This window comes from Molothrus aeneus, chromosome 6 (genome assembly GCF_037042795.1).
Source record: "Molothrus aeneus isolate 106 chromosome 6, BPBGC_Maene_1.0, whole genome shotgun sequence".
NCBI classification, from domain to species: domain Eukaryota; kingdom Metazoa; phylum Chordata; class Aves; order Passeriformes; family Icteridae; genus Molothrus; species Molothrus aeneus.
This window is the reverse complement of record NC_089651.1, coordinates 26673809-26698283: the sequence shown is the minus strand read 5'-3', so window position 1 is coordinate 26698283 and position 24475 is coordinate 26673809. Positions and strand designations below refer to the sequence as shown.

At 37.5% G+C, this 24475-nt stretch overlaps 1 protein-coding gene across 1 annotated transcript in view; it reads right to left on the bottom strand.

The window, feature by feature from the left end:
• STARD9 (StAR related lipid transfer domain containing 9) overlaps nucleotides 1–24475 on the bottom strand; it is a 95397-nt gene that overhangs the window by 24800 nt on the left and 46122 nt on the right. The window contains exons 9-22 of the mRNA XM_066552894.1: nucleotides 23494–23566; nucleotides 22560–22627; nucleotides 21496–21593; nucleotides 21079–21279; nucleotides 20584–20681; nucleotides 18728–18805; nucleotides 17940–18014; nucleotides 17260–17439; nucleotides 13428–13479; nucleotides 12398–12535; nucleotides 11505–11587; nucleotides 10374–10477; nucleotides 8184–8231; nucleotides 1246–1436 (exon numbers count right to left, since the gene is read on the bottom strand). Of these exons, the coding sequence (XP_066408991.1) occupies nucleotides 1246–1436; nucleotides 8184–8231; nucleotides 10374–10477; nucleotides 11505–11587; nucleotides 12398–12535; nucleotides 13428–13479; nucleotides 17260–17439; nucleotides 17940–18014; nucleotides 18728–18805; nucleotides 20584–20681; nucleotides 21079–21279; nucleotides 21496–21593; nucleotides 22560–22627; nucleotides 23494–23566 (1487 nt within the window). The remainder of the gene's footprint in view (nucleotides 1–1245; nucleotides 1437–8183; nucleotides 8232–10373; nucleotides 10478–11504; nucleotides 11588–12397; nucleotides 12536–13427; nucleotides 13480–17259; nucleotides 17440–17939; nucleotides 18015–18727; nucleotides 18806–20583; nucleotides 20682–21078; nucleotides 21280–21495; nucleotides 21594–22559; nucleotides 22628–23493; nucleotides 23567–24475) is intronic.

The following is a 24475-nucleotide window of genomic DNA, read 5'->3' as shown; positions in this document are numbered from 1 at the left end:
AGCTCTGCACAGCTGAGCTGCAAGAGAGGAATTTGGGGCTCTGGAATTTTCCCTAGTTCAAGAGACCATTAGTGCAGAGACATTGCAGGTATCACTTGCTTGATGAATACTGATCTTGTTAAACACACTTCATTAGTGATCCCCACCACAATAAGTCTCCTGTCCGGCTTATATTGGCAGCTCTGCAAAAAGCACATGCGCAGAGGTAGGGATTCTACCTCTATGGTAACTTCGTAGATAAAAGGGAAGCATTTTTGTCATTATGTTAATTAATTTTTCTTAATAACATTTTTAGTTTTGACATACAAAGCTTTTTCTCTCCGCTTTGTTTCTGGACGTGTTCTCTTTAGCATGATTTTAGCAAGCAGAATATTAGGCAGATCAGTTTCCCTGCAAGAGAGCTGCAAGCTTAAGATGCTAATTAATCTCTGCTCAAAAACTTGCCTCTGTCAGGAGCTCAGCCACAGAGGGCACAGAAAAGGTGAAGAACTTTGGTGGATTGCCAAGTAAAGAATTGTATTTGGCTGGCAAAAACTACCTGCCTGGCTAAGATCTGCATGAACACAGTGAAAAGAGCAGAACTAGAGGGAGGCAGAGAACAAGTCTACAGAGCCACAAAATAAAGATATTTTTTGGGGAAACTCCGGATTTTCTGTACTATCTACATATTCTTCTGCTATATCCCATTAAAACAATTTCCTTTTAATCTCTTCATTGTGGCTGGCAAAATTAAAAGTTAGCTGGCTGCATAAGTTTTGGTCTGAGACCTTGCCAAAAATTCACGGAAGTTTTCTTCTTCCAGGCTCAAACAGCAGATTTTGCCAGGTGGGAATGACACCTTTGTATAGGCACCCTTTGCTTATCAAGAAACCTAGATGAAGTAGATTAGAAGACAAGCTAGAGAACATCAGAACCACGGCTGTAGGGAGGCAGGATTGGGATCAGGCTGAGAGAGGAGGCTCAGAGCCACAGGGGAGTAGCTGGTGCTGTCCCTCCCAACAGTGCTAATGACCTGCAGTGCTAATTAAACAGTGCTGCTGGAGCACTGTGAGGAGGCCCTATAGCTCTGTTAATCAAAGCTCAGTAACTGTTCTCAAGGGAAAGGCAATTGGAGGAGAAATCCAGTAATTAGCCATAATAAAAGTTCCACTCATTAAAAAAAGCATCACTAGCACAAAAAATATTGAGGATGAAAGTATGCAGTAATGGAAGAGAGTTGAAGCAGGGGAAGAGGCAGGTACTCACTTTCTTGGATTTGCTGGTTGATGAGTGCTTGGTCATTTTCTAGTTCCCGCTCTGCTTTGATCTGTCCTCTCAGAATCTGCTGCTTTAAATCCTCAACATAGAGCTGCTGTCGTTGAATTTGTTTTCTGTGGAAAGCTTCCTGGTCTCTCAGTTTCTGCTTGTACTCTTCATGCACAGCATTTATTTCTCTGCTGTTAGAAATGTTGTCAGTGAATTTAAACCAGAAAAAAATATTATTTGTAATAAAACCAATCATCTTACTAAAGAAAGACAGACAACATTCAAGGCGTTGTTTAGTTCAATAAGGGGGCATTATGACAAAAACTCATAGTTGTGCATATGCAAGTCACAGCAGGCTGTGTAAGTGTCAAAAATGCCAGAAAACATGAAAGCTCGGCAGTGAAGCAGGTAATTCCATTGCCAGAAAGATAACAGCAAAAAGAATTTTTAAAAGTATTGTCATTTTTTATTCTGCTGTTTTCTTCCATAGATGAAACTGGGGAGGGGGTTATTTTCAAATGATAAAATTTTATTACCACTATATAAGATACTTGTCATCTAAGTACTTCAACGCGCTTTACAGAAATGACCAACGTTCTTTGTTTTCAGACCAAAAACTCCAACCTAGAAATATTTACAGGCATTGTCAAGATTACGCCCACAGTCTCTGGCAGTGCCAACAAAAGACCTTGATCACCCAAATCTCTGCTGGGTGCAAGAACTATATCAGGTTACTGCTTCTATATTTGGAGCAGAATTGGGATCAGAAAAGTGAATAGCCTGTGAAAAACTGCTTTATAATCTTCTCTAAGATGTCTTGCTTCTGACTGTGTGCCAAAATTTTACACACACAGAACAACAATCAAAAGTATCTCAGAAGTATCAGAACAACAACAGAACAACAATCAGAAGTATCTCTTCTTATCATAAGGATTATAATACTCAAGATATCTTAGCCCTCTGAAAGGAATATATATTCTGCTTCTCCACATGCTACCATCAAGAAATTATTAACATTCAAGTTAGATTATATCTAAAGGTGGTATATGATCTTTGCCTGCTAAACACTGCATTAATATATATAAACTCAGAAAATTAAACCTTTGAGTCTTGAAAAAATGTTTTAATTACATTTTAATAAAAAATTAAATAATGTATTCATTATACTTCTAAAGCAATAAAAGACCCCAAAATTCTAAAGAGTCCCTAAAGGTTAAAAACCTTCAAAAAATATAATTTCAAAGGATATCTTTGGAAATATCCTGTAGTTTGTAAAACCACTACCAATACAGGGTCATCTGTATGAAAAGAGTGTTTGACCTTTGCTACACAGGAATAATTTAACATCTCAATTTAGAACTGTAAGCATATGTTCAAAGCAACCATTTCTACAGCAAAAACTTGATTTCTGTGTGATTGTTTAGCAGAAAGAACAGATTAAATAATTGAGCAGTGAAAATCTACAAATCTCCTGGAGTACCTTTACATGGTACACGCACTGCACTTCATAAGAAGTAGTAGGAAGGTCTCAGTACAAAAAAGCTTTAAGATTTTCAATAATTTATAATATTACTATGAATCTTGCTCACACGAGAAAAACAGAATTCTGTTTTAATGTTTATGTAAATGTAATGCTGAGAGTAACTGAGAGAGAATATCTTCTGTTCAGTCATCTGTCATGGTGCAAACAGCACAAACTTTGCTACTACCATCTGCTAAGTGGTTTGTGTCTATTTGTCATCCATACAAACAAATTGTAAGAATATGCAGGTCCAAGATCTCTTTGTCCTTGGCTCGTCTCCAAAGATGCCAGTACCCTGTGATTTATAATTTTTTTGCTCTCAGATAAACTTTAATTGATCCCCAGGAAATAGAAGTGGGATGCCTCATTTCCCCTTCAGCTGAAGTAGGTTTGAATTGACACCTCCCTGCAGCACCAAAACGCTCCTATGGCAATTACAAACCTCCAGTGTTCAGGTGTTTGTAACACTACCAGCCATGGGGAGACAAACTCAGAGGTTAAAGAGAGACTGGTTCACTAAAGAAAAACCACTTTCCAAACACAGTATTGAATCTGAAGTTTCTTGTTAGGCAAAGCTCCCAAGGTTTCAGTGGTAACTCTCAGGAAGGCTTGCCCTAAGCACAGCTTTGAGGTTGCCTTCCATATTTTCTAATGGAGCAACCATGTAACCTGGAGGTTAAAGTACTGATCTGGGACAAAACACTTCTGATTTTGGAGCAGTTATCACATGACCTTGGGCAAGTTGTTTAGTTTGAGACACCATGAAAGAAGCAAAGTAGATTCATCCAAGAGAAGTGATGGGGATCCATTAGCATTATCAAACATCAGAAAATCAAATATCAGAAGAGCTGATTTCTATTAATTTATCTTTGTTAGCATCATTCTGCATGAATCTGATGAAATGGAGTAAGTCATTGCCAGCAGGCTGAAAAGAAGCATGATACTAAAACAGTAGTGAAAGAATTTTTGTTCTGCAACTGTTTACTAAAACTAGATAAAATTCCTCTGATAAAATGTCTCTCATTCTTCCTCACCATGACTTTTAGCTCTCAGTCAATCTTCCCATAAAATTGACTTATTAGATTTCAAACTGCTTACAAACTGAAACCCAGAACATTCAAGTAAATGATACAACTCAGAGCTGTGTTTCAATCGAAAGACCTAACAATGCCCACAGGGGTGGTTAGGTAACATCTGCTTACAGTTGTGAGAGGGTCACAAGCTTTTCCTGTACTTCCCAACCTTGCTGAAACCCCACCCCCACATCATAAAGGAACAGAGAATTAGCAATACAAACAATGCACGTGGCAGAGAGCTGTTTGCTCTCAGCAGCACTAGCATATTCCCTCACGTGTGTAGTAATGGCTTTTTGCTGAACCAACATGAAATTGTGAGATCCTTTCCAACAGCCCTGTGTGTTTGCACTCAGAGCAGAACATGAGGCAGGCCAAACTGATGGTAATAATCACAGCTCCATATTGTGACTACACCCCAGAAAGGCAGAGTCCAGAGGAACAGACATACTCCACTTTAACCCTTGGAAAAACTAACACAGCACAGCAACCACTGCAGCATTCTTTCTGCTATTGTTCAGGTGATGTAGCTAGTTGGTACAACTCTCCCTCTGTAAGGTTAAAGTCCCTGTAACAAAATACTGTTGTTCCAGGTACATATACATGTTGCGGTTCTGCTGTTATTTCAGTGTCTCTGCTTAATTTCCTAATTTCTAGCAGTACAAAGCAAAAATCAGGCAGAGCAGTAAAGCCAGGTCTGAATACAGAGACTGAACATTAAACAGCTTTTTATGAAGCTACTTCTTACAGACAGCTTTCTGGAGTGGAACAAAAAGATAATGAAAATCCATGCAGAGCCACTTACATAATACACAAATGCAAGAGGATGTTTTCCCTCTGGCTGTGAAATACTGGCTGTGAGAGCAGAATTACTGGCTAGCTTGGGATACAGATCTGTCTCTCACAGAAACTGCTGAAACCAAGAACCTGAAGTCAGAATGCTCCCTTTCTACCTTTGAACATGCTATGTCATGTCAGCACACTTCTGGTTTGTGGAAATAACATTATAAACTAAACTAAAAAATGACATGACAATGGCCCAGAAAGAAAATCACAGATTCACACACACTTCATAGCTAAATAATCTAATTAGTAATTCAAAGAACAGTCAGTTTGTGTCATATAGGTTGAAATGACTAAACTAAACCAAGTATTAATCCAGTTAACATAGGAATTTAGCTAGATTTTGTGATAAGTAGGAGAGATCACTAATTTTTTTATCTAAAACATCTTAAATCATATATACTGTTAAATTTAGACAGGAAACACTGGAATGCTATGAGATACAGGAAAAAAGCCCAGCATGCTATTGCTCATGTGCCTGCTTTTCCACACAAGCAATCTGCACTCAGTACAATTCTAGCAGGAATTAAAATAGCCTCAGGAGAAACATAAGAGAAACAGCTTCATTTCTGTAGGTATCAAGACATACATGAAGTCTTAGTTTCAGAGACCAGCATTCTCTAGCATACAGCATACTAAAAAAAGCAATTCTGCAGAGAATTTCATAAAAGCATGCAGATTTCTGGGTGTATCAAATGCAGCAAGAAGTGTCAACAGTTACCCCCTCCTCCAAGTAAACCATTAAAAGCTGCAAGTAAAATGACAACAAAAAGACACCCAACCCTAAACTAAAGATAATCACAAATTACTGAGAAAACATTAATATGATACCGATTCTGCTGTGTTGCTTTTCCATCTCATTTTTCTCTCCAAAGTTTGCACGATGCATGCTAAACGAACCCTCTGTTAATCCACATATTTTTCCAGCCGGTTTTGTTGTGAGCTCTCTGGGATCCTATTGTGCAATTCTCCTCCCCTCTTCCCCAAACACTTCTGCTGCTGATGCAGAGGCTGGCGGCTGCTACAGCATAATGCAGCTTCCAGTAACTATGGCAGCAATAGGTCTGAATACCTGCTGCAACAAAATCCTAAGGCTTAAATAGAGAAACTACAGTGAAAAATAATTACTTGTGGTAAAAGCTGAAATTTTCCAGTTTTCTGAAAGAAAACATCAGTCAAGTTAGCATCCCCATCTTTTCGACTGCCTAGGGTTCAAGTCCTATTTGCCTTTTACAAATTATTTTTCCCAAGGGAAAAGGAGTTAAAAATAAAGCAGAAAAAAAGATGTTGGCAAAGCATTTTGTGCCCTTGCAAACCCCACACTGAGAGCAGTCACAAGTTAGAGCTACAAGCCTATCCACTAATGCACATCTCCACCACTGCTCCCACCTTCTCCAGCTCTATCCTCCCCCTCATGCCGTGTCCAATCCCTTCCCGCAGGGGCTCAGAGCAGCAGCAGCAGCAGCAGCAGGCACCAAGCACAGGCACAGGATCTACATCTGCTGCTGCCTCACACAGGGGCCAAACCTCTCCCTCCTGTTCCCTAAAGCAAAGGGAAGAGCAACAAAGGAGATACAAAGACCTTGTGTTGTCATCTCCTTCAGCCTCCCGAAGGAATGCCACTCAGAGAATTCAACCCAAAATTTGGGGAGTGGTGGGCAGGAGATGGGAGCCAGAAATCAGTCAAAATGGCCAGCAGAGTCAGAAACCTTTAGAAACAAGGGATCTTTGGAAACCTACACACATAGTAATCCCCTTCACAGAAGTTACCATCAAATGAGTATCATTTAGATTTCTGATTAACTGGTTTTCTTAGAGAATAATCACACTGTTCTGTTTCATATGTGGTTTTTTTAGCCTTTCTATGCAAAACCTCTTCTTCTTTGCCAAAGCCCCCAAAATGAAAGTAAAGCAATGACTTATTTAAGGCACCCCTTTAAATATATCTCTAAACCAGATCTCTTTTTGGCCAAGAGTCACAGGCACAAGACACAGCACATTCTCCAATAAAAGCCAATGTTGCCTCTTTAAACTCTAGCTCAGCTAACTTCACATTGTCAGTTATATATCGAATTAGTTAGCTACCCTGCTAATCCCCTTCACACAATTCTGCTGTAAATCATAGAATTGCTGTAACTGACACAGTACATTTCTCTGTGAAACAGAATATTTGAGGTATCTTTTAAGAGATGAAAAAGTTTTCTTTAACCTTTTTGGTTTTTTTGGTAGACCATTTTGAAATTTTCAAATGAAAGCTATTAGTGAGAACTCAGAATATTTTACAGATAGTAGTTGGACAAGGTAACTATGCCACATTAGAATAATAAATATGTTTGTTATGCTGCATCAAACTCCTCCCCCCCCAGTTTAACAAGGTTGGTATTTTCAAGGAAAGAAAGTTTAAGCATGTTCCAAGTACCTAAATAATTCAATGTGCTATACCACTGAACTCTAATGGAAAAACTCCTATGGGTTTTTTTCTGAAACCAGCAAGACAATAAAATCAGAGTTTTTCTTTGTATGCTGTATGGCATTAAAGCAATGGCAGGAGAAAGACCTTTATTATCTACTTATTTGTGGTGATGCTGTAATATGACTGATGCCATTCACAAGCTTTCTGTGTTTGTTGGCTGACAGCAAACATCAGAAATTTGCAGTGCTGGGGCTATTATGAGTAGAGTGTATGAAAAAGCAACCAAATTAGAGTATAATGATATAATGACTCACAATGCCTGAAGTTTTAATATTTGTGTGCAGTGGTAGAAAATAGTTTTTCCTCTCATTCCTCAAAATATTTAACGTACAATTAAAGGTTGAACTGGTAATTCATAAAAGGCAGATGAGAAAAATGTCACCAAACTGACAGCATGGGAGATAAGACTCCTATCATTACTGTAATACATATATTGACATGATCTGAAATAAAAAATCCAGAAGAAGGCAAAGTACCATCAGGTCCTGATGAAAAAGGTACTTAAACCCATGGAAACTCAACAATTTCTGAATTACTCCTTTGCATGAGTGAATCACATTTTATGCCAGGAATTGTTTCTCTTTTTTTACTTTTCCCTAAAGCGATTTTATTCTCACCAGAAGAGAACCCAGTTTATCCAAGCAATTTTCAAAATACTAATGAGTATTCCCAGTACCTACTATTGGCACAAAATCTAATACATTTAGGGTTCTTATATGCTGGAAATTGGTGGCAACTTCAGAGTAAGCCTCACTCTATTAATGGTTTTTAAATGCATTCTACACATGCAACAAAGATGCACACCATTTGCACAAGATCTCACATGAATAAAGAACATGGCTGCAGACCCTTGCCTGTAATTCAGCTTCATGTACAGATTCTTCTTCCAATATGATAAAATAGTTTGAATTAAAGCTTTAAGTGTTAGCTTCCATCCCTTCTGGGGGAAATCGGTGTAGCACAGGAGAAAGGCAAAGTTAAAGGTGCCAAAAATTTCAGCATGATTTAGACACATTAATAGTCTTACCTTGGTTCAAGAGAACATTTGTTTTCTTCACAGTTTCTACACTTTTGACTGCAAAAATTAAAATAGAAAATCATAAATATTTGGGGAAAAAAGGCAAGAAAACTTCACTGAAGCCTATTACACACAATGTTACTGTTATTTTCAGCAGAGGAAGATGCAGATTTCTAGCAGCTGGGAGAGCACCAAAAACTTTCAAGTGAGAATGGGACAGAGAACAAGACACACACACAGCTTTACCTGGTCTTCTACTTTCCTCTAAGCATCTCTTACTGACAGAGACAAGACCCTGCATTAGGGTGGACTTCTCTACTGGTGATCAAATACACACTCCCTGTAGTCCACTTAGTCCTGTATTATGGTTCTCAAAGTACCTCACACACACCTTTTAGTACTTGACATTTATTCTTATATCAATCTTAGGCTAGATGTCTCAACCATAACCCCCTCCATAAGAAAAACTTCTTGTCTGTATAGAAACACAGGCTCACAGGTTACTGCAGAACAAGGCTGAGTAGATCAATTCAGTTTACCTATGCCAAATAACTATTCAAAAGGACAGTAGGAACACTGGATTACTTAAGGTGAAAAATCAGCTATTATAAGACATAGTTTACAGATCAGTCCTATAAGAGATGGACATTGATAAAACCTAAGAAAATCAATACCATAATATTTTTCATCTTTACTGAAGTAACCATCTGAAATCCTCTAGGTAAGCATGAGGGTAACTTTAAGCAATGTAATATGCTTGTAATATCCTGTTCAAGGGATTGAAAAATTGCTCAACACAAACAAGTCTTCTATCTGAACATGGTTGGGGAAAAAAAAATCAATCAGAAATGTTCTGCAGTTTTGTCAGGCTAAAAAGGGAAAACCAAGGATAAATTTGTGACAAACTTTTCATAATGCTTCTGGATTTCTTCAGTTTTTTCTAGATTCATCAAAAAAACTTGTGACAAGAGCTCCACAACTAATGTTTTTAGCAACATAAAGAGCACCTTGGTGTGTACATTTGAAGGATCATTAAACAAACCATTAATTTTGAAATTATTTCTAATTTTTCCTAAGAAAAGAGTAGCAATGATGTGTAAAATGTTCTTCAGTAAAGAAACAAAATTAAGTAGTGCTTTGTATAGGCAGGTATCACTGCAGTAAATGAAAAGCAAATGCAGAGATTAGATATCTTAAAGAGAACATATAAAAACACACTATCTAAGGTGGAAAGCAGGCCACTTGATTAGAAGAATGAAGAATATTTAAAACAGAAATAACATTTTATGCTCATAAAAATGAGATTAAATACTTTCTCTAGAAAGAGATAAAAGATTCCCAGTATGTTACCACACCAAAACCACTCTAGCAAGAAGCAGAACCACCAGCAGATATGAATGAGAAGATGGCTGTTTCTTGCCTTTAACAGGTTAATTGAATGGGCTAGGCTGAGAGGAATTAAAAAAGAAAAAGACCCCAGTTATATTTAATTTAGTAATATTCTATTTTCAGTGTTATGAACTGAAACACAAAGCATAATTAATTTTCCTGATATGTATTAATCACTGTCTTCATCACACCAATTCTTTCCATTTCATAAAGTCTCTGCTACAAAAGCATACACTAAACACTGAGGATGAGCAGCTCTTCAACACTTTGAAAGCAGTATATGCCTTATTTACTGCTCAGTTAAAAAACAACAAGCAAGGAATAGCATTGGCTTTCTGAGATAAAGGGCTCAATGAGGACTTGAACTAAAGGGAATTTATGAACAAACCTTCTGATTTCCTCAACAAATTAGCAGTGAAAGTCAATAGGTAATAATTGCCTTGGCTAAATCATATCCTGAAAAGGCCATTCTGTGCACTGAAGTAATAATATTGTAAAAATTATAGATTAGCTGTAAAGCAGATGTCCAAGTGAACTAAATTAAGGCTGACAGTCTCACCTGAGGTACTTTCTTAATTGAGCATCAATAAATGATTTTGCAGGTTTGTTGCTTGTATACCTTAATGCTCTATATTAGTCGGCTGGCCAGTGTATTTTCTCTGACAATTCTTTTTGACGACTTACTTAAAAACGTGGTAGGACTTACTCTGTATACAGCTTTCTTTTGTCTGAACCAAGTCCCTTATTTCAGACATCATCCCAAAAGAGAAATTGCTTGTTCAGTTGCTTTTTTCTCAGTTTTAAACTTACTTGTAGATAGAAGAAAGGATATAGTGTGGAGAATTGATGCAACTTCCATCCAAATTGAGCCAGTCCAAAGCTCCATAACTCATAGTGGGTGGGGTTTCATTAATCTACAGAAAGCACACCACACAGGACAGGAATTAAAAAAAAAAATCACAGCAACCCAGGAAGTTCCAAGGTATCATTAGTACTGTCATTGTTAACTATTGTGTACAAGGCTGCGTAGTACCTCCCATGTGAGTTTATAATCTCACACTTCTGCTTAGTCTTTGATAATTAGCAAAATTGCTAAGTGTTTGTTACTGAGTACATCTCTTTTTGCAGCTCTATTTGAATGTGCAGCATGTTTCATTAATCAAGAAATTAAGAATGAAAACAAACAGAAGTTAAGCTCCTTATCTCGAAGTGAGTACAGAAGGATGGGAGAGTGGAAAGTAGAAAATATTAATAAATGAAAATCCATTTAAAAAGGTAGACTCTTGCCAAAAGCAGTTGATAATATGGTTAATTCCTAAATGAAAAAACTTATATTTTTTAAGTTAGGTTTTTGGTTACATTTGTCAGTCATTTTAATAATTACCTAATTTCTTAAACATTATTGAACTAGCAAACCAAATAATAACTTACAGTAATTTTTTTCCTGAGTTTAACATACCAAGAAATATATTGTCTATTCCTGATGTATGTAATAATTAACTGCTTCCAGAGTCAACAACCCTTAAATACTTAATCCCATAAATTTTCCATTTCTTCTAGTATACTTCATTTAAGACAGTGAAATGACAAAGAAGGAAGATAACTCAGAAATTTATCAAATGTGGAAAGATTCTTAACTGGTCTTTTCACTGCAGCATTCTGCCTTTTTGTTTCAATCCTACTGTAGTCATGACTAGAAATAGGAAACACTAAATTATTCAAGGGATCTGCATCATCTTTTGCTAAGCACATCTGAGGGAAGTGCTGGTGTCCCCCCACAAGAGGTTTAGTGTCATTAAAGGCCATTAGATGGAGGAAATGAAGCAAGTGAATATGATGATGAGATGAAATATTATCTTTATCAGGCTGGCTTTTCATAAGAAAAAAAATAGGAAAAAAAAGAGAAAAAATATAGTCGAGAAAAACAGCTTTAGAACTTACTGATCTTCTTAGTCTTAAGATAGCAGCTTCTGCTGGGTGATTGAATCTAAACTTATGAGATTTGCCAAGGACAACAAGGGCCCCTGTGAAAACAAGATAATTCGACATTTACAGAGACATAATTCATCAGACTACTATAGAATAGTAGGTTAAAAAAAATCTGACCAAGTGCTTTCTGTAAATCACAGTACAGAGAACTATTTTTAAAATTTGTCACTATGGAATGGCAGAGTTATCAATCTGTAATGACAGCACGCAAGCAAACTAATCTTGGAGATCTCTGCAGAGTAAACATACCTGTAAATTCCCCTTTCATATTAAAAGCCAGCATGTCTTCATGCTAAACCCATAACCAACCCACTGCTGAAAACTTGTTTTTACACTATATCTTTAAGAGCATTGCAAGTTCCCAGGAGCCAGACTGTTACTTTAAGAAACCTGAAAGTGTGGAAGCCTGATCCATTTAATCTGAATTCATTCATCATAGCCTATGACTTAGTTGCTACCAGCTTCCACCTAAATACACTGTGAAAAAGCTGAAGGTTGTTTCAACCATATTATATAATTGCCAAAAAACCCTTTCAGTGGCCAGCTGGCTTAGAGTCAGTGTCCACTATTTTCCACAATAAAGTCTCTGACTACATGTCTTCCCTTTTCAGAAACCTACATACCACTGTTGACAAAAGGAGGCAGAGTATTGTCACCAATGTTTTAATTTTACTTCTATGGGGTACCTAATTTATTTAGCCATGCATCAAAACTTGTGGAGCTGGCAGCAGACTGAGAGATATCTTTCTTTGATCTGCTCGAGATCCATAAATTCTAGATCTAAACTGCAGTGATAAGGTGACCATTATGCGGGGTTCATTTTTCCCAGAAAGCACAAATCTTGCCTTGTGACAGACGGCAGGACCCAGCCACCTCACAGCCATTGACGGAGCAGCGCGCGCCGGGGCCCGGCCGCAGGGTCACGATGCCGCCGTGGTTCTCTATCAAACAGTGATTCCTTTCAATCCACTGCCCCTGCAAAACTGCAACACAGACATCATCTCACCTGGGGAAGGGCTTGGGATGGCCCTGCTGTCCTCAGACTACCACAAACTGTTTGACACTATGCATACTACACACCCCAGACAAACATATCATGTGCAGAACAAGGAGATTAAATACTGCTAGTAAATACCAAATCACAGAAAAAACTTACTATTGAAACTCACTATTGAAACTAGCGAGACTCTTTCTTTCTTTCTGGTACTGGAAAACTACATATCACTTTCTGGTCTGTGAGCTGATGTGCAAATTCTTCTGTTAGGCTGAATTTTCTTAATGCCATTTTGGCATTTGTTGTTTATAATTTACTAATCTTTTGGCAGAAAATAATCAAACATAACCAAACTTAGCAGAACTTAACCAAAGCTGGGATCCTGCAAATTTTCCAATTTCAGTAGAAAGTTTCAGTTCTCTATCATAGTATCTAGCTCCTGAGATTGACTGAGAAAATTAAAAGCAGAAATTAAATTAAGACATATTCTAAATAATTTGCACTTTATCTAAACTATTCTGTGCAAGTAGAGTTGAAAAGCATTTTCAATGTCTCGTGATCACTTGTGCCCCTAGTTTAGGACAGAACATCTGAGTATTTGGATGTAAGATGTAGATGATTTTAAACTCTAGTGTAGCATTTCACAAGTGGGAAGAAAATTCTGAAGAGATCTCAATTTGGTCAAATCCAGTGACTTTTTGGCCTCTTAAACAAAAAATAATCACATATTTTAGCAAACATAAATAATGAATCCCTTCTACTTAACTTCTTCAATGAAGAAAGCTGCGAAAAGAAACACTACCTTAGCTGTTACACGTGACAAATGTACACCTCTTGGTCTGACCTGAGCATATGACAAAGTTGCAATATCATTCTCTTACCAATGTCTTGATCTTGGTCTGAGTCACTTCTTCCGATTTTGGTTGTTCCTTCCTAAAACAAGAAAAGAACTAATTTAAAAGTTGGTTACAGGAAAAAAATACTATATATACTACTTAAAAAAAGCTTTGGTACATCATTTTAGCAAACACTTAAAATAAATTGCCTCTGAATGACTGCACTGTTAGAGGTGAATGCTGTGTACTGGTAATATTTCAGCCCACTGTTTCCCCCTTAGCATTGCAATTACTCTTCATCCTGCAGCTAAGTCAGCTTCTATGACTCCAGCAGACAAAGTAACCCTCAGAGGATGATGTTTGGACTGTGCTTGAGACAAGTATTTTGGATATGAATATGTATCCTGATGCTTTGCACTCTCACAGTGAGACTTGGAGTTTACAGATATGAGATTATTATTTTAATAAATATCCATGCAGAAAGAAAGAAGCTGCAAAATGATGATTCAATTAACCAGGCTTTTCAAATTTAAAAGTAACAGAATTCCTAATTTGTAAGGGCACTTTTTCATAGATTATGAGCTCTTCAATCTAACTACTAAAGAAGAAATTTTTCTGAAATTTAAATGACATCTATGAAGTCTTCCTGGTGCTCAGGGTATATGGGAAAATTCCCAAACCTGAAGATTCAGTAACTTCAAAAAAAGAACTGCCTAGAAACCAAAGCCTCCAGAACAAGAAGATTTGAACTATATTATGGGTCAGGGATGGAAGTGAAACTGTAGTTTGATGGTTGCCCGCAAATACCAATAAAAAAGAGTTTAAACAATATCACAGGGAAAAAATGCCAAAAAAGGCAAATAATTAAATTAATTTACCATCAGTCTATTACTTTCCATTACCAGTTCTATGTTTTTCCTTAGGATAATTTCCCAATTTTTAAAGAGACACTGTATTTGGTTATGGTAAAGTGATTGGTAAATGCACTCTAAAATTACTTTAGTGGCAAGCCTTTCAGTTTTATTAAAATTAATTATGGACAGTAAACAATGTGATTTTGTATTCAAATTAGAACAAATTAAATATGCTCTCTGCTCCAAGTGTATTGTAAAGCTTGAATTTAAAGATCAAGCACAAAGTAGTAATTGGAAGCCTGAAGACTGGGAAAACAGAAGCTGTGCACTACTTCAAGGTGCCCCAGTCCTGGGTAATTATGGGTAAATCACAGTAGGTTTGTGCACTAGGCAGAAGGGGAATGGTTATCAGAAGCTCCTCACAGAGCTCAGCTGTCTGAACCAACTAACAGATGCCCCAGGCGTGAGCTCTGCTGAGACTTCATTTTCTGGAGAGGCTGAAGGCTGGACTGTGCCTCTGCTTTGAAGCAATTACCAAGTTACATGTCAGCTTAATGTTCAGCAGACTCAAAATATACACCTGTGTTGGCTGCAACTTTTAGAAAACTTGTGGTCCATATGGCCTTTGTCTCATGTCACTCAATCAAGTGAGTGACAGAGAGAAGTAAACCAACTCCTGAAAGTTCTCTTTATCAATTATCTTCTTCATTATCAATTGTGTTCTTCTTTGGCAATGAAATACTTATTGTAATTCCAAAAGAAACTTTCTAAGTTGCTGAACTAACTCTCTGGTAATACAATTTAATTAAGAAAAGTGTATTACAGCAGTATTGGCTCAGGAAATTCACAACAGTATCCCAGTCAGTGGAGTGACTCTGGGTAAGTTTAAATCCAACTAAAAATTACAGGTGAGACCAAGGGTACAGATATGATACAAGCAAACCAACTCAACTTGAGAAAACAAAGAAATAACCATATCCCAGGACCATGCTGATTTCATTTTTTAAATCCTATTATTGAGCTAATAATTGTAATATTTTTACTCTTTCTTAATTTAATATTGAGTATTCCACCTGAAAAAGGGAAGGATGTTTCAGATGAAACAACTGCACAACCTGACCTGAGCACACCATAGTGCATCTTCACACTCCTTGAAGTGTTTTTACATTGTTACCTCTTCTGGCAGTTTCTCATCACTAGTGGTAGAATTCCTAAGGTACATTACAGAACTATAAAAAGTAAGATTGCTTTGCCCCTTCACTTCTGGAATACTCCAACTTTCAAAAAAGGCTGTGAAGTACATCTTTTACTGAAACAATAAACAAACTGTATAGTTTTAGGCTATGCAAAAAAGGTCAGCGGAATCACAGGAAAACATACATCCTTTATTAATGAAAGCCAGAAATTAAGCATAGGCACAGCATCAGTTAGTGCAATTAATGCTATGAAATATCAGGGGAGTAAAAGAGTAACACAATTTTATTTTGCATGATCTGGAAAATACTGCTGTGACCTCTCTCTAGAAGTACAATGCAAATAGTTGTTATATGGTGAAGTCTTCGTTTGTAAGGAACCGCTAACATTTTACCTTCTTGCTGTTCAGATGAAGGTAACATACACCAGAGACTAAAAGATGTAAAGCACAAAGAAAAGAAAAGGCAGCATCTAGAAGCAAAGAAAGAAGGGACAAAGATGTTAGTGTGACAGAGTTATGAATGACTTCAGAAGGTGACCCTTCAAGCCATGTTATGCCATTAAAATGAATATATTTAAATTAGGTGTTACCAAAATTAGTGTGGGAAAGTATTTGCTCTTTTCCCAATGGCACATATAAGAAAAAATATTTAAGTAGTAGCAGTTGCTTTCAATAAATATTTATTGCTAATGTAGGGTTGAGTAGTTGAATTTGCATGTTGATCAGCACTGGACAAAAATACTTCGTCCCTAATAATTACCTAGTGCCATTTCTTTGTGTTGGCATGAGAAAAATAAGTTAAGTTTCTCTTTTAACATGATAGAAGAACAACAAGATTTCCATTTTAACTATTTGCTATCATTTTTAATAGGAATAAAAAAATCCTGTGTCCTTAAACTGTTAATTACCACAAAATCTAGATAAAGATTTTTTATTAGTAGACAGATACATGATTTTTAACTGTATTTTACATCTGTTTTGGCAATGAGTGCATGCCTGTAGAAGCACCCATCCAACATGCCTTTCACATTAAGCAGCATCAATATTTCATTAATTTCCATTCATTTAAACAACATTAAAAATGTTGAAGTCTGGCCTAGCACTGGCCGTATCAAAAACCAAAAAACCCCTAAAACCATCTGACCCAGCCATGCACATCATATGCCATAATGTTCAGTAACATACATACAATGTTATAAAAGTTTTTTAGCAAAATCTTGCATTAAATTAGCAGCTACAGAACACAACAGTATCTATGAAGCCAGGATTTCTACATGATCTTCAAAAATAGCCACTCCAGCAGTATCACAAGTAATTAACCTTCATGCTACGTCTGGTATCTGCCTGGCAGACTGCTCATAGGGTTAAAAGCAACATATAGTCATTGCCAAAGTGTGCTTTTGTTTCTTAAACCTTATGTCTATCTATACATATACAAATAGTCCAGTCTTAAGTATACAAATGCATAATAAAATTTGGACCAGTGTGTCTGGAATACTTTAGGCACCATCCTTTATGTTTCCACATATACGGACATATAACTGCCCTCATGGTCTGCGGACTACTTTAAATATTTTGCTTTGCTTGTAATACAATTCAGATACTTTGCACATGCATTCATAAGGAGTCAAATTATATTCATATATGAATTCTTCTCCTTCTCCATTTCCAATTATTTTCTGCTTTTCTCCTCCATTATGTCTTGTGATCTGCAACCTTCATATTTTGATAGCTGTTGTTGTAATGTCACCCATACCACTCTCCATTTCCAAAGAAAACAAATATTTTCAAATTAAAGGGTAAAATAAGACAAGTGACCATATCTCACCCTGAGATGGTATAGCACCACTCCCGTGCTGAGGATATCATCATCCATGGCCATTAGATGAGGTAAATTAGAATCTATTGTTACTCCAGCTTTTTCTTTGTTGATGTCCACACTGTATTCTTCCATGATGGCTTTTCTGTCTCTCCATTTACTTGTCCAGTCTTTGGTCAATTGCTCAATCTTAAAGAATAGAAGAGAGAACTGTTTCATTACTAAGCAGGCTAATTTTTCTTTTTGATCATGCTAACAAATTATTTTGCCTGTCTTTGCGCAAAACCTAAAGTCTGCAAAACCTTTCCTGGTTAGCAGTGATCAAATCCTCTCAGTAATTTTGGTAAGTGTACAATAATTTCATTTGACTAAATTGGAGTTTATGTTAGAAGGGAGAGACTGTGTTTAATGGATTGCTGTGACATATTGAGACAGCTTTCAAACAAGAGGCAGATTGTGCGGGCTTAGTGATGCACAATGGACTGTGTCCCATTAAGGACATGAGACTTTTGTCACAAACTGGCGGAGCACACTCAACATGAATGAAGGACAGCAGTTTCCTGCATCTGCAGAGCAAAAAGGAAACGATTAAGACAAAACAGTTTTCACTGTAGTTTCACAACTACAGCAATGCCCCATGCCTAGAGAGAGAGATAGTTACAGCAGCAAGTAAATGAACTCATACACACCTTCATTTCATTCTGAAGGACCAGCTCTGTCAGATTGCCATCCTTGTCATCACTCCAAGAGGGACTGGAATTTCTCTGTACAAACAACAGCCACCAAGATCTGCACGTTAGTTTTCTTATTCACAGCTGGCAGGCATGTTCTTTCACTCTCCAGCATTTCAAGGAGATGAAGTCAAGAGAAGGAAAGACAAAACACATGCTGCCTTCTAGCATCTAGCCTACATCTCTCTAGCTATTGCATGCAATTTTTTGGTGTAAAGAACTGGTAGAAAAGCAATAACTGACAGGTAGTTCTGTGTAAATACATTCTGAAGTGTAAGTTCTGTCTCTCCCAGCAAAACATTCTCTCCATGGCTTGGAAAACCAAGACAGTAATATTATTCCAACAGGGAAAACCACCAGGGATGTCAGCTGTATTGTGAGGGCTCACAGATGTTCACAACTTCTTTGTGGGGAGAGAGCATGCAGGAAGTGTTAAACATCAATTAATCTCTTGAAGCTTCCATACCCTTAAAAATAAAATATCCTATTTTATGGTATTTCTGGACAGGTAAACAATCCAACTCTATGAAAGACAGACAAGGAAATCCTTTTGAATCATTACATGACTACTTATAATTCAGGTTCATCAGTACAGTGACAGAAAGAGAAGAAATTACAGAAAAGCAGTTAACCTTATAATAATTACAAAATCACCCAGAGAACAGTTTGGAAAGATAAACAGGTGAGATGAAAGTAAACTACCTAAAGTAACACAAAAGTTCCAGTAGAGAAATGTTGCTACATACCAGTTCAAAGCTCATCAGCATAGTTTTCAACCTATCAATTTCTTCTCTCAGTTCTCTGATCAGTTTCACATTTGCATCCTGAAACATCGAGACACAGACTGTTGGAAAAATCGGTCTTAAACTGTAGCATAAGAATTCAATGTGGAGATATTCCAACAGCCAGGAAGACAGGAGAATAGGCAAACTCACAGCAGTACCCCTTGCTTCACTCTGCCAGGCCCTTGAATGTACTGCCTAGGGACAGCTGGTTCTCATCTTTGACCTATTCTCTTTTACCATAAACATTTTTCCATCTCTCTTCTGAACACAGACCTACCATAGCAGTTGTTCCCATCATGACCAGAGGGATACATCACTGCTTCTAAGGATTTACCTTCAAAATAGCTACATTACATCAGAAAGATGCTGTAACTTAAAGCTGGTATATAAAATCTGATTGGAGGAGACAAAGTCAGAGTGTCATCCAGGATGGTATTAAAAGCCTTTACATACACACATAAAGATACATACATAAAGCTGATACACAAAGAATTTCCTGTCTGCTTGGTATCAGGCATTTATCTCACTTTCAGAGATTCAGAGATTCAGTGTTTCTGCACTGGCAGTTTCTGGAAAACAGCTTTTACAGACATTTCAGACAAACTCTTGAGTCAAGAATCAGCTTTCTCTGGGCTGCCAGGACAATTTGCAGTGAGGGGAAGAAGACTGAACGGCTGGGGTCAAGGGTCTACCATGGGCTGTGCAAGAGAGTGATGGGTACACAAGCTGGGAGGCTGAGAGGCTGTGTGTGACAAGTGACTTACCCAGTAGTGTTTATGTGACTTTAGCCTGTCACGGAGCTGAGAACTGCTGCTGGCAAAACCAAGCACACAATTGCTGCTACTATTGATGTCTGAAAACAACTTAAAGGCACTGCTAATTAAAATGCAAATTAAATTAGGGAAACCTAGGATTAGAAGGGTTTCCTTCTGCCCAAATTTAACATAGTATTGTTAGGAAAGCAAATAGTGAAGTACAACTCTAAGATTCTATCCTTCCATCTACAATATAAAACCTTGATACACTCATGCCAAATCACAAAAGAATACTACTAAACCTGTAAAGTCAATGGAGATATTAGGAAATGGCTGAAATCAAGACTATTTTGAAACCTAAATTCACTGAATATTCCTTAAATGGATGCACTATAATTCAGTCCTTAAGTTATGCAATCATGTGTAAAGGGGGTCTCATGCAGAATTTCAGGTCAAGAATGGTCAGTTACAGAACAGCAATTCTTGAGTTTCATATTTCTAGCATATATGATTGTAGATCTGGATCAGTATGTGCTGCTTGAATTTTGCAGCAGTAAGACAGACAGAATTATGCACTTCTCTATGAATTATTTTTAATGTTGGTTCTTATGAGTATAGTATCTAAAACGTCCAATCTGTTTTAACACTATGTCTTTGATTGAGAGTTTATGTTTTTCACATTTGATAAATGTGGACTGAGTGTAAGGATGGGAAATGAGAAAAAAGCACACACTGAAAATTTGCCTTAAGCATCTGAACGTCTAGGATTGAACAAGAATGGGATAGTAGGGGCAGCAATAGAATTCAGGCCTCCAATGCAGCACCTGACTCTGTCCTTAATACTCTGCCATCTTTTACCTTGTGCAGCCTGTGAAGGACCTCTACATAAAAAAATGAATCTGTCATAAAGTCAGAGCTCATTCCTAGAACAGGCAATGAATGAAGCTCGGGTTCTGTGGCCAAAATTACTCCCATGTATTTAAGGGGTTCATTATTTTGTGTACTGAGAGGAAGACAAATTATGACTGAATAGGCTACCTTAGGCAGAACTCAAGGCCTCACCTCATTTACTCTGGGCTTGTTAATAATATTTTTGGCATTTGCAGCATATCTCAAGGTACTCATGGTCTCGTTGTAGCTGGAGCTGGCAGGTGAGATAGCTAGAGAGAAAACAAATTACACAATTTTAAAAAATATTCAGCTTAACCCATCATTTTTCAAAAAGGTTTTTTTTTCAGTCTTGCTCCTTTAAAAGATTTTAAAAAATAACCCTAGGATTATTTCATTCAGCTCACAGAGAATGTCTTCTCCAGACTGTATTTATAACAGAATGAATCACCTAAAATCGAAGCTATCACCTTGGTAAGACTCTTAAACATAATTTCATGCACAATCAGCATGCATTTTCATTTCCTTGAGTATTCTGTGAGGTATTTATGAAAATCTTTACAAGGACAGACTCTAAGTGTTACAGCTGTCTTCTCACTGCAGTAGAGGTTTATATTAAAGGCACAGTGTGGTGCACAATGTGAAACAATTCATAGGAACCAAACTCACTGGCAATCATAATGGTTTTGGAGTTGCCCCCCAGGCTGTCCTTCAGCAGCCAGGTGAGGATGGAGTCACGGTAGGGGATGTAAGCCGGCCGTCTGCTCCCGCTGCCGCCGCCCGAGGGAGGGCTCTCCACATGGCTGCTCTCCCCTTCACTTGTGAGGGTGTTAATGCTCTGGCAGCTGCTGAACATCTGAGAATTTTGTGCTGAGGGAGAAGTACCACAGAGCTCAGGAAAGGAGTTATTTTCTTCTGTCATGGCTACTTAATTTTCTTAGATGCAATTACAGTTTATAAAGACACCACACAGCTGTTCTGTTGAGCTTTTTGATGTAAATGCAAATAACATTTACACTCAACACACAGTGAGTGAGTTGTATGCTTTTATTGCTACACTTCAATATAAAGAACTAATGTGCTTACCTAAAGTGGATATGACAATTCCAAGTGTAACTAATGACTTGTTAATATTGGCACCTTCGGTAATTCTATCTTTACAGTAACTGGGATCAGCTCTTTCACTGTAGCAAGCAAGTGTGAAAAAGATAATGCAAAATAAACAAAAATGCTTAATTATTAACATACAGTCAATATGAAAACATTATGTATTTTCAAGCAATACAAGAAAATAGAAATTATGACTTTGCAATTAAAAAACCAATATTCTTCAAATATTTCGTATTGCCTTCTATTTCAGAAAATTCAAACAACCATGAGCAAAGGCTGTTGGTGCAATGCACTGTTAAGGACCCACCAAAACATAAACTCAAGTCTGAACTGGGCAACCTAATCAGAGTAGTTCTGAATTTAAAAGAACAACATATATTTCACATCTCCACAAGGGTAGCCTGGCTCAGTACAAAAGTCTGTATATTCCCTCAATGCCACTTTCTCTGACCATACGTGAATGGTAATTTATGTTCTTGAGAAAACAAAAGTCCTTTTCTCTAACTGTTCTATAATTCTTCAGCACAACTTCCATCTTTCTGTTTTCTGTCACATCCAGCACAACCACATGTACCTCACTGAAATACACAACAAAGATCAGAGACTTAGGAACTTTAGGAATATAAACAACATAGACAGTGAGATATAACTATTTTCTCCTGCCCATGCCAGGCAGTCATCAGGAATGCATTCCTTTTTGCCCCTCTCTTTTCAAGGACAGATTTAGTAATTCCAACAACACCTACCAGAAAAGCAACTTAATAAGACTATGGAGCTGAATGGAACTACCTTAAATATATGCAAAAACACAGTATTGGTTCTGAGTAGCCAGGAATTCCCTTCCCCAATGAAAACCAATACCAAGTACAGAAGAAGTATTGACAAAGACAATATTAGCTTAATATTCCCTGTTACATTATAAGAAAGTCAGGCTTTCTGTTAGTTCAATGAAATTTTAAAATATTAAACTTCATCATTTAAGACAGTACTGCCAGCATCTTCAGAGAAAATTATCTCTCTGCCCTTCAGTATATTATTACCTGCCTGCAAGATCCACTAAGTTGATCTTGCTTGCAATTTCAGAGGGAAGATTGTTCTCCAATATAGCCTGAAGAAAAAAAAATCAATAAGGAAGATTATTCCCCTTAATTAATTAATGAAAATAAAATTGATGTGCTCTTTTGTTTAAAGCTGAGTTGTACATTTGACTGTCTCACTGCCTTTGTTTGTGACCTTGACCCTCAGACTATGTTCAAACCACTAACTCAACAGCTTTCTCACCCCACAGAGAAACTAACCTCTTATGCCAATTTCCTCTCAAAAAAACCTTTACTGCTTAGAGACTGTGAAAGGCTTTCTTGTAGACCTTGCAGAGTTATTTTCCACTAATGTATTCCAAAGGTCTTTTGTGAAAGTAAGGGAAAATATCCCAAAATGTTCTGTGATTACAGGATGTTAAGAGTGTGAGATAGAAAAGGTCTATTGGATCAGTGAACGACTTCCCTGCCAGGGAAGGATGTAATTCCTCCAGAGAAAGGCTGCATTGTCTCGGGGAGAGTACTGGATGCCAAATGCTAAAAAGATGAGCACATCTAAAAAGCTGGACAGATACAAAATTTTGGTATAAACTAATGCTGTACTTCAATTAAGAATCCTAAACAAGTGTGATAATACATAACCTCAAACATATTCACATATAATTTTCACACCATATGAGGGGCTATTGCATTTCAAAGGGTTGATTGAAACTGAAAACATTTCTTTTAAAAGTGAGGTTTTGGCATCACTTCTGACTATAAGCTTGCACAAAGGAACAGAATGCTTCAACAAACACTCAACACATCTGCAGTGTGATCCAAAGGAAATAAGTAACTGTTTCCACCATTACTACAAACAGCACAAAATAGTGACAAGTAAACAATGCACAGTGAGCAATGCTTTGGAAGTGAGGAAGTTGGGTTATTTTTAGCTAACCTGAGTGTAGTGGATGGTGAAGATAGCATGGGATCTGCTGCTGGCATTGTGAATATGTGTAGCTGCTGTGATTCTAGAAAGAAGAACAAACCATTCAATTATAAAGGGTTACTTCCCTGTATTCAGGAAAATCAAAATCAACAAATACAGCAGATATATGAAAAAATGTGAAACTTGGAGAATATGGCAGGCTGCATTCTTGGATCTGATCCCTGAGCATTTGGCAGAGAACATGGAAAGGTGGAAAATGAGGATCAGTCAGAGGTGGTTTTTTTCCACCAGCAGCACTCTGAGGAGATACCTTAAAGCAGCCTTACAGCACAGGTAGAAGGTGTGGCATAAGCAGGGAGCACAGCAGAGAAGTACAGCCAGCAACAGCATCAAACAGTTCATCCCCAATACAGAGTGCACAAGCCAGCACATCTCCATTTGTCTCCATTTTTATCCCTTGGCATTTCCAAAGGATTCAAAAATCTTCATAGACAACTTCTGGGGTTCCTTTACCCTGGTATAGCTCTTTTACATTGCCAGAGGAGCCCAATGAGACTAAGCAGTCCACCCATGTGAGTGCTAAATGAGCACTGTAATTCCCTGTGTGGCACTTGGTGACTCTGACATGGACAGATGGCTCTTGTGCTCTGACCCAGGGCACTCCGGCAAGCAGGAACTGCTCACAGAAGGAGCAGTAGAATTCTCTCACTGCCTCGGTAGTGCAAACTTTTGGAAATTCTACTTTCTTTATTGTTGTTTTAATTAGAAAAACCCAAAGAAATTAGCATTTTGTCCAGGGCAAAAGCAAGGACACAGGCTTTTCTCCTTTGAGCTTGCCTTGAGTATCAGCTATACGTGCAGCCTTTATCATCAGTTTTGCCAAGCCTGCCCTCAACAACAGTAGGTAACTTTAGTAGGGCAGAAAAGGACTGTGGTACCATGCTTTTGTTACCAGCCCAGCTGTCAGAGCCACTGCAGAGAGCAGTTGCAC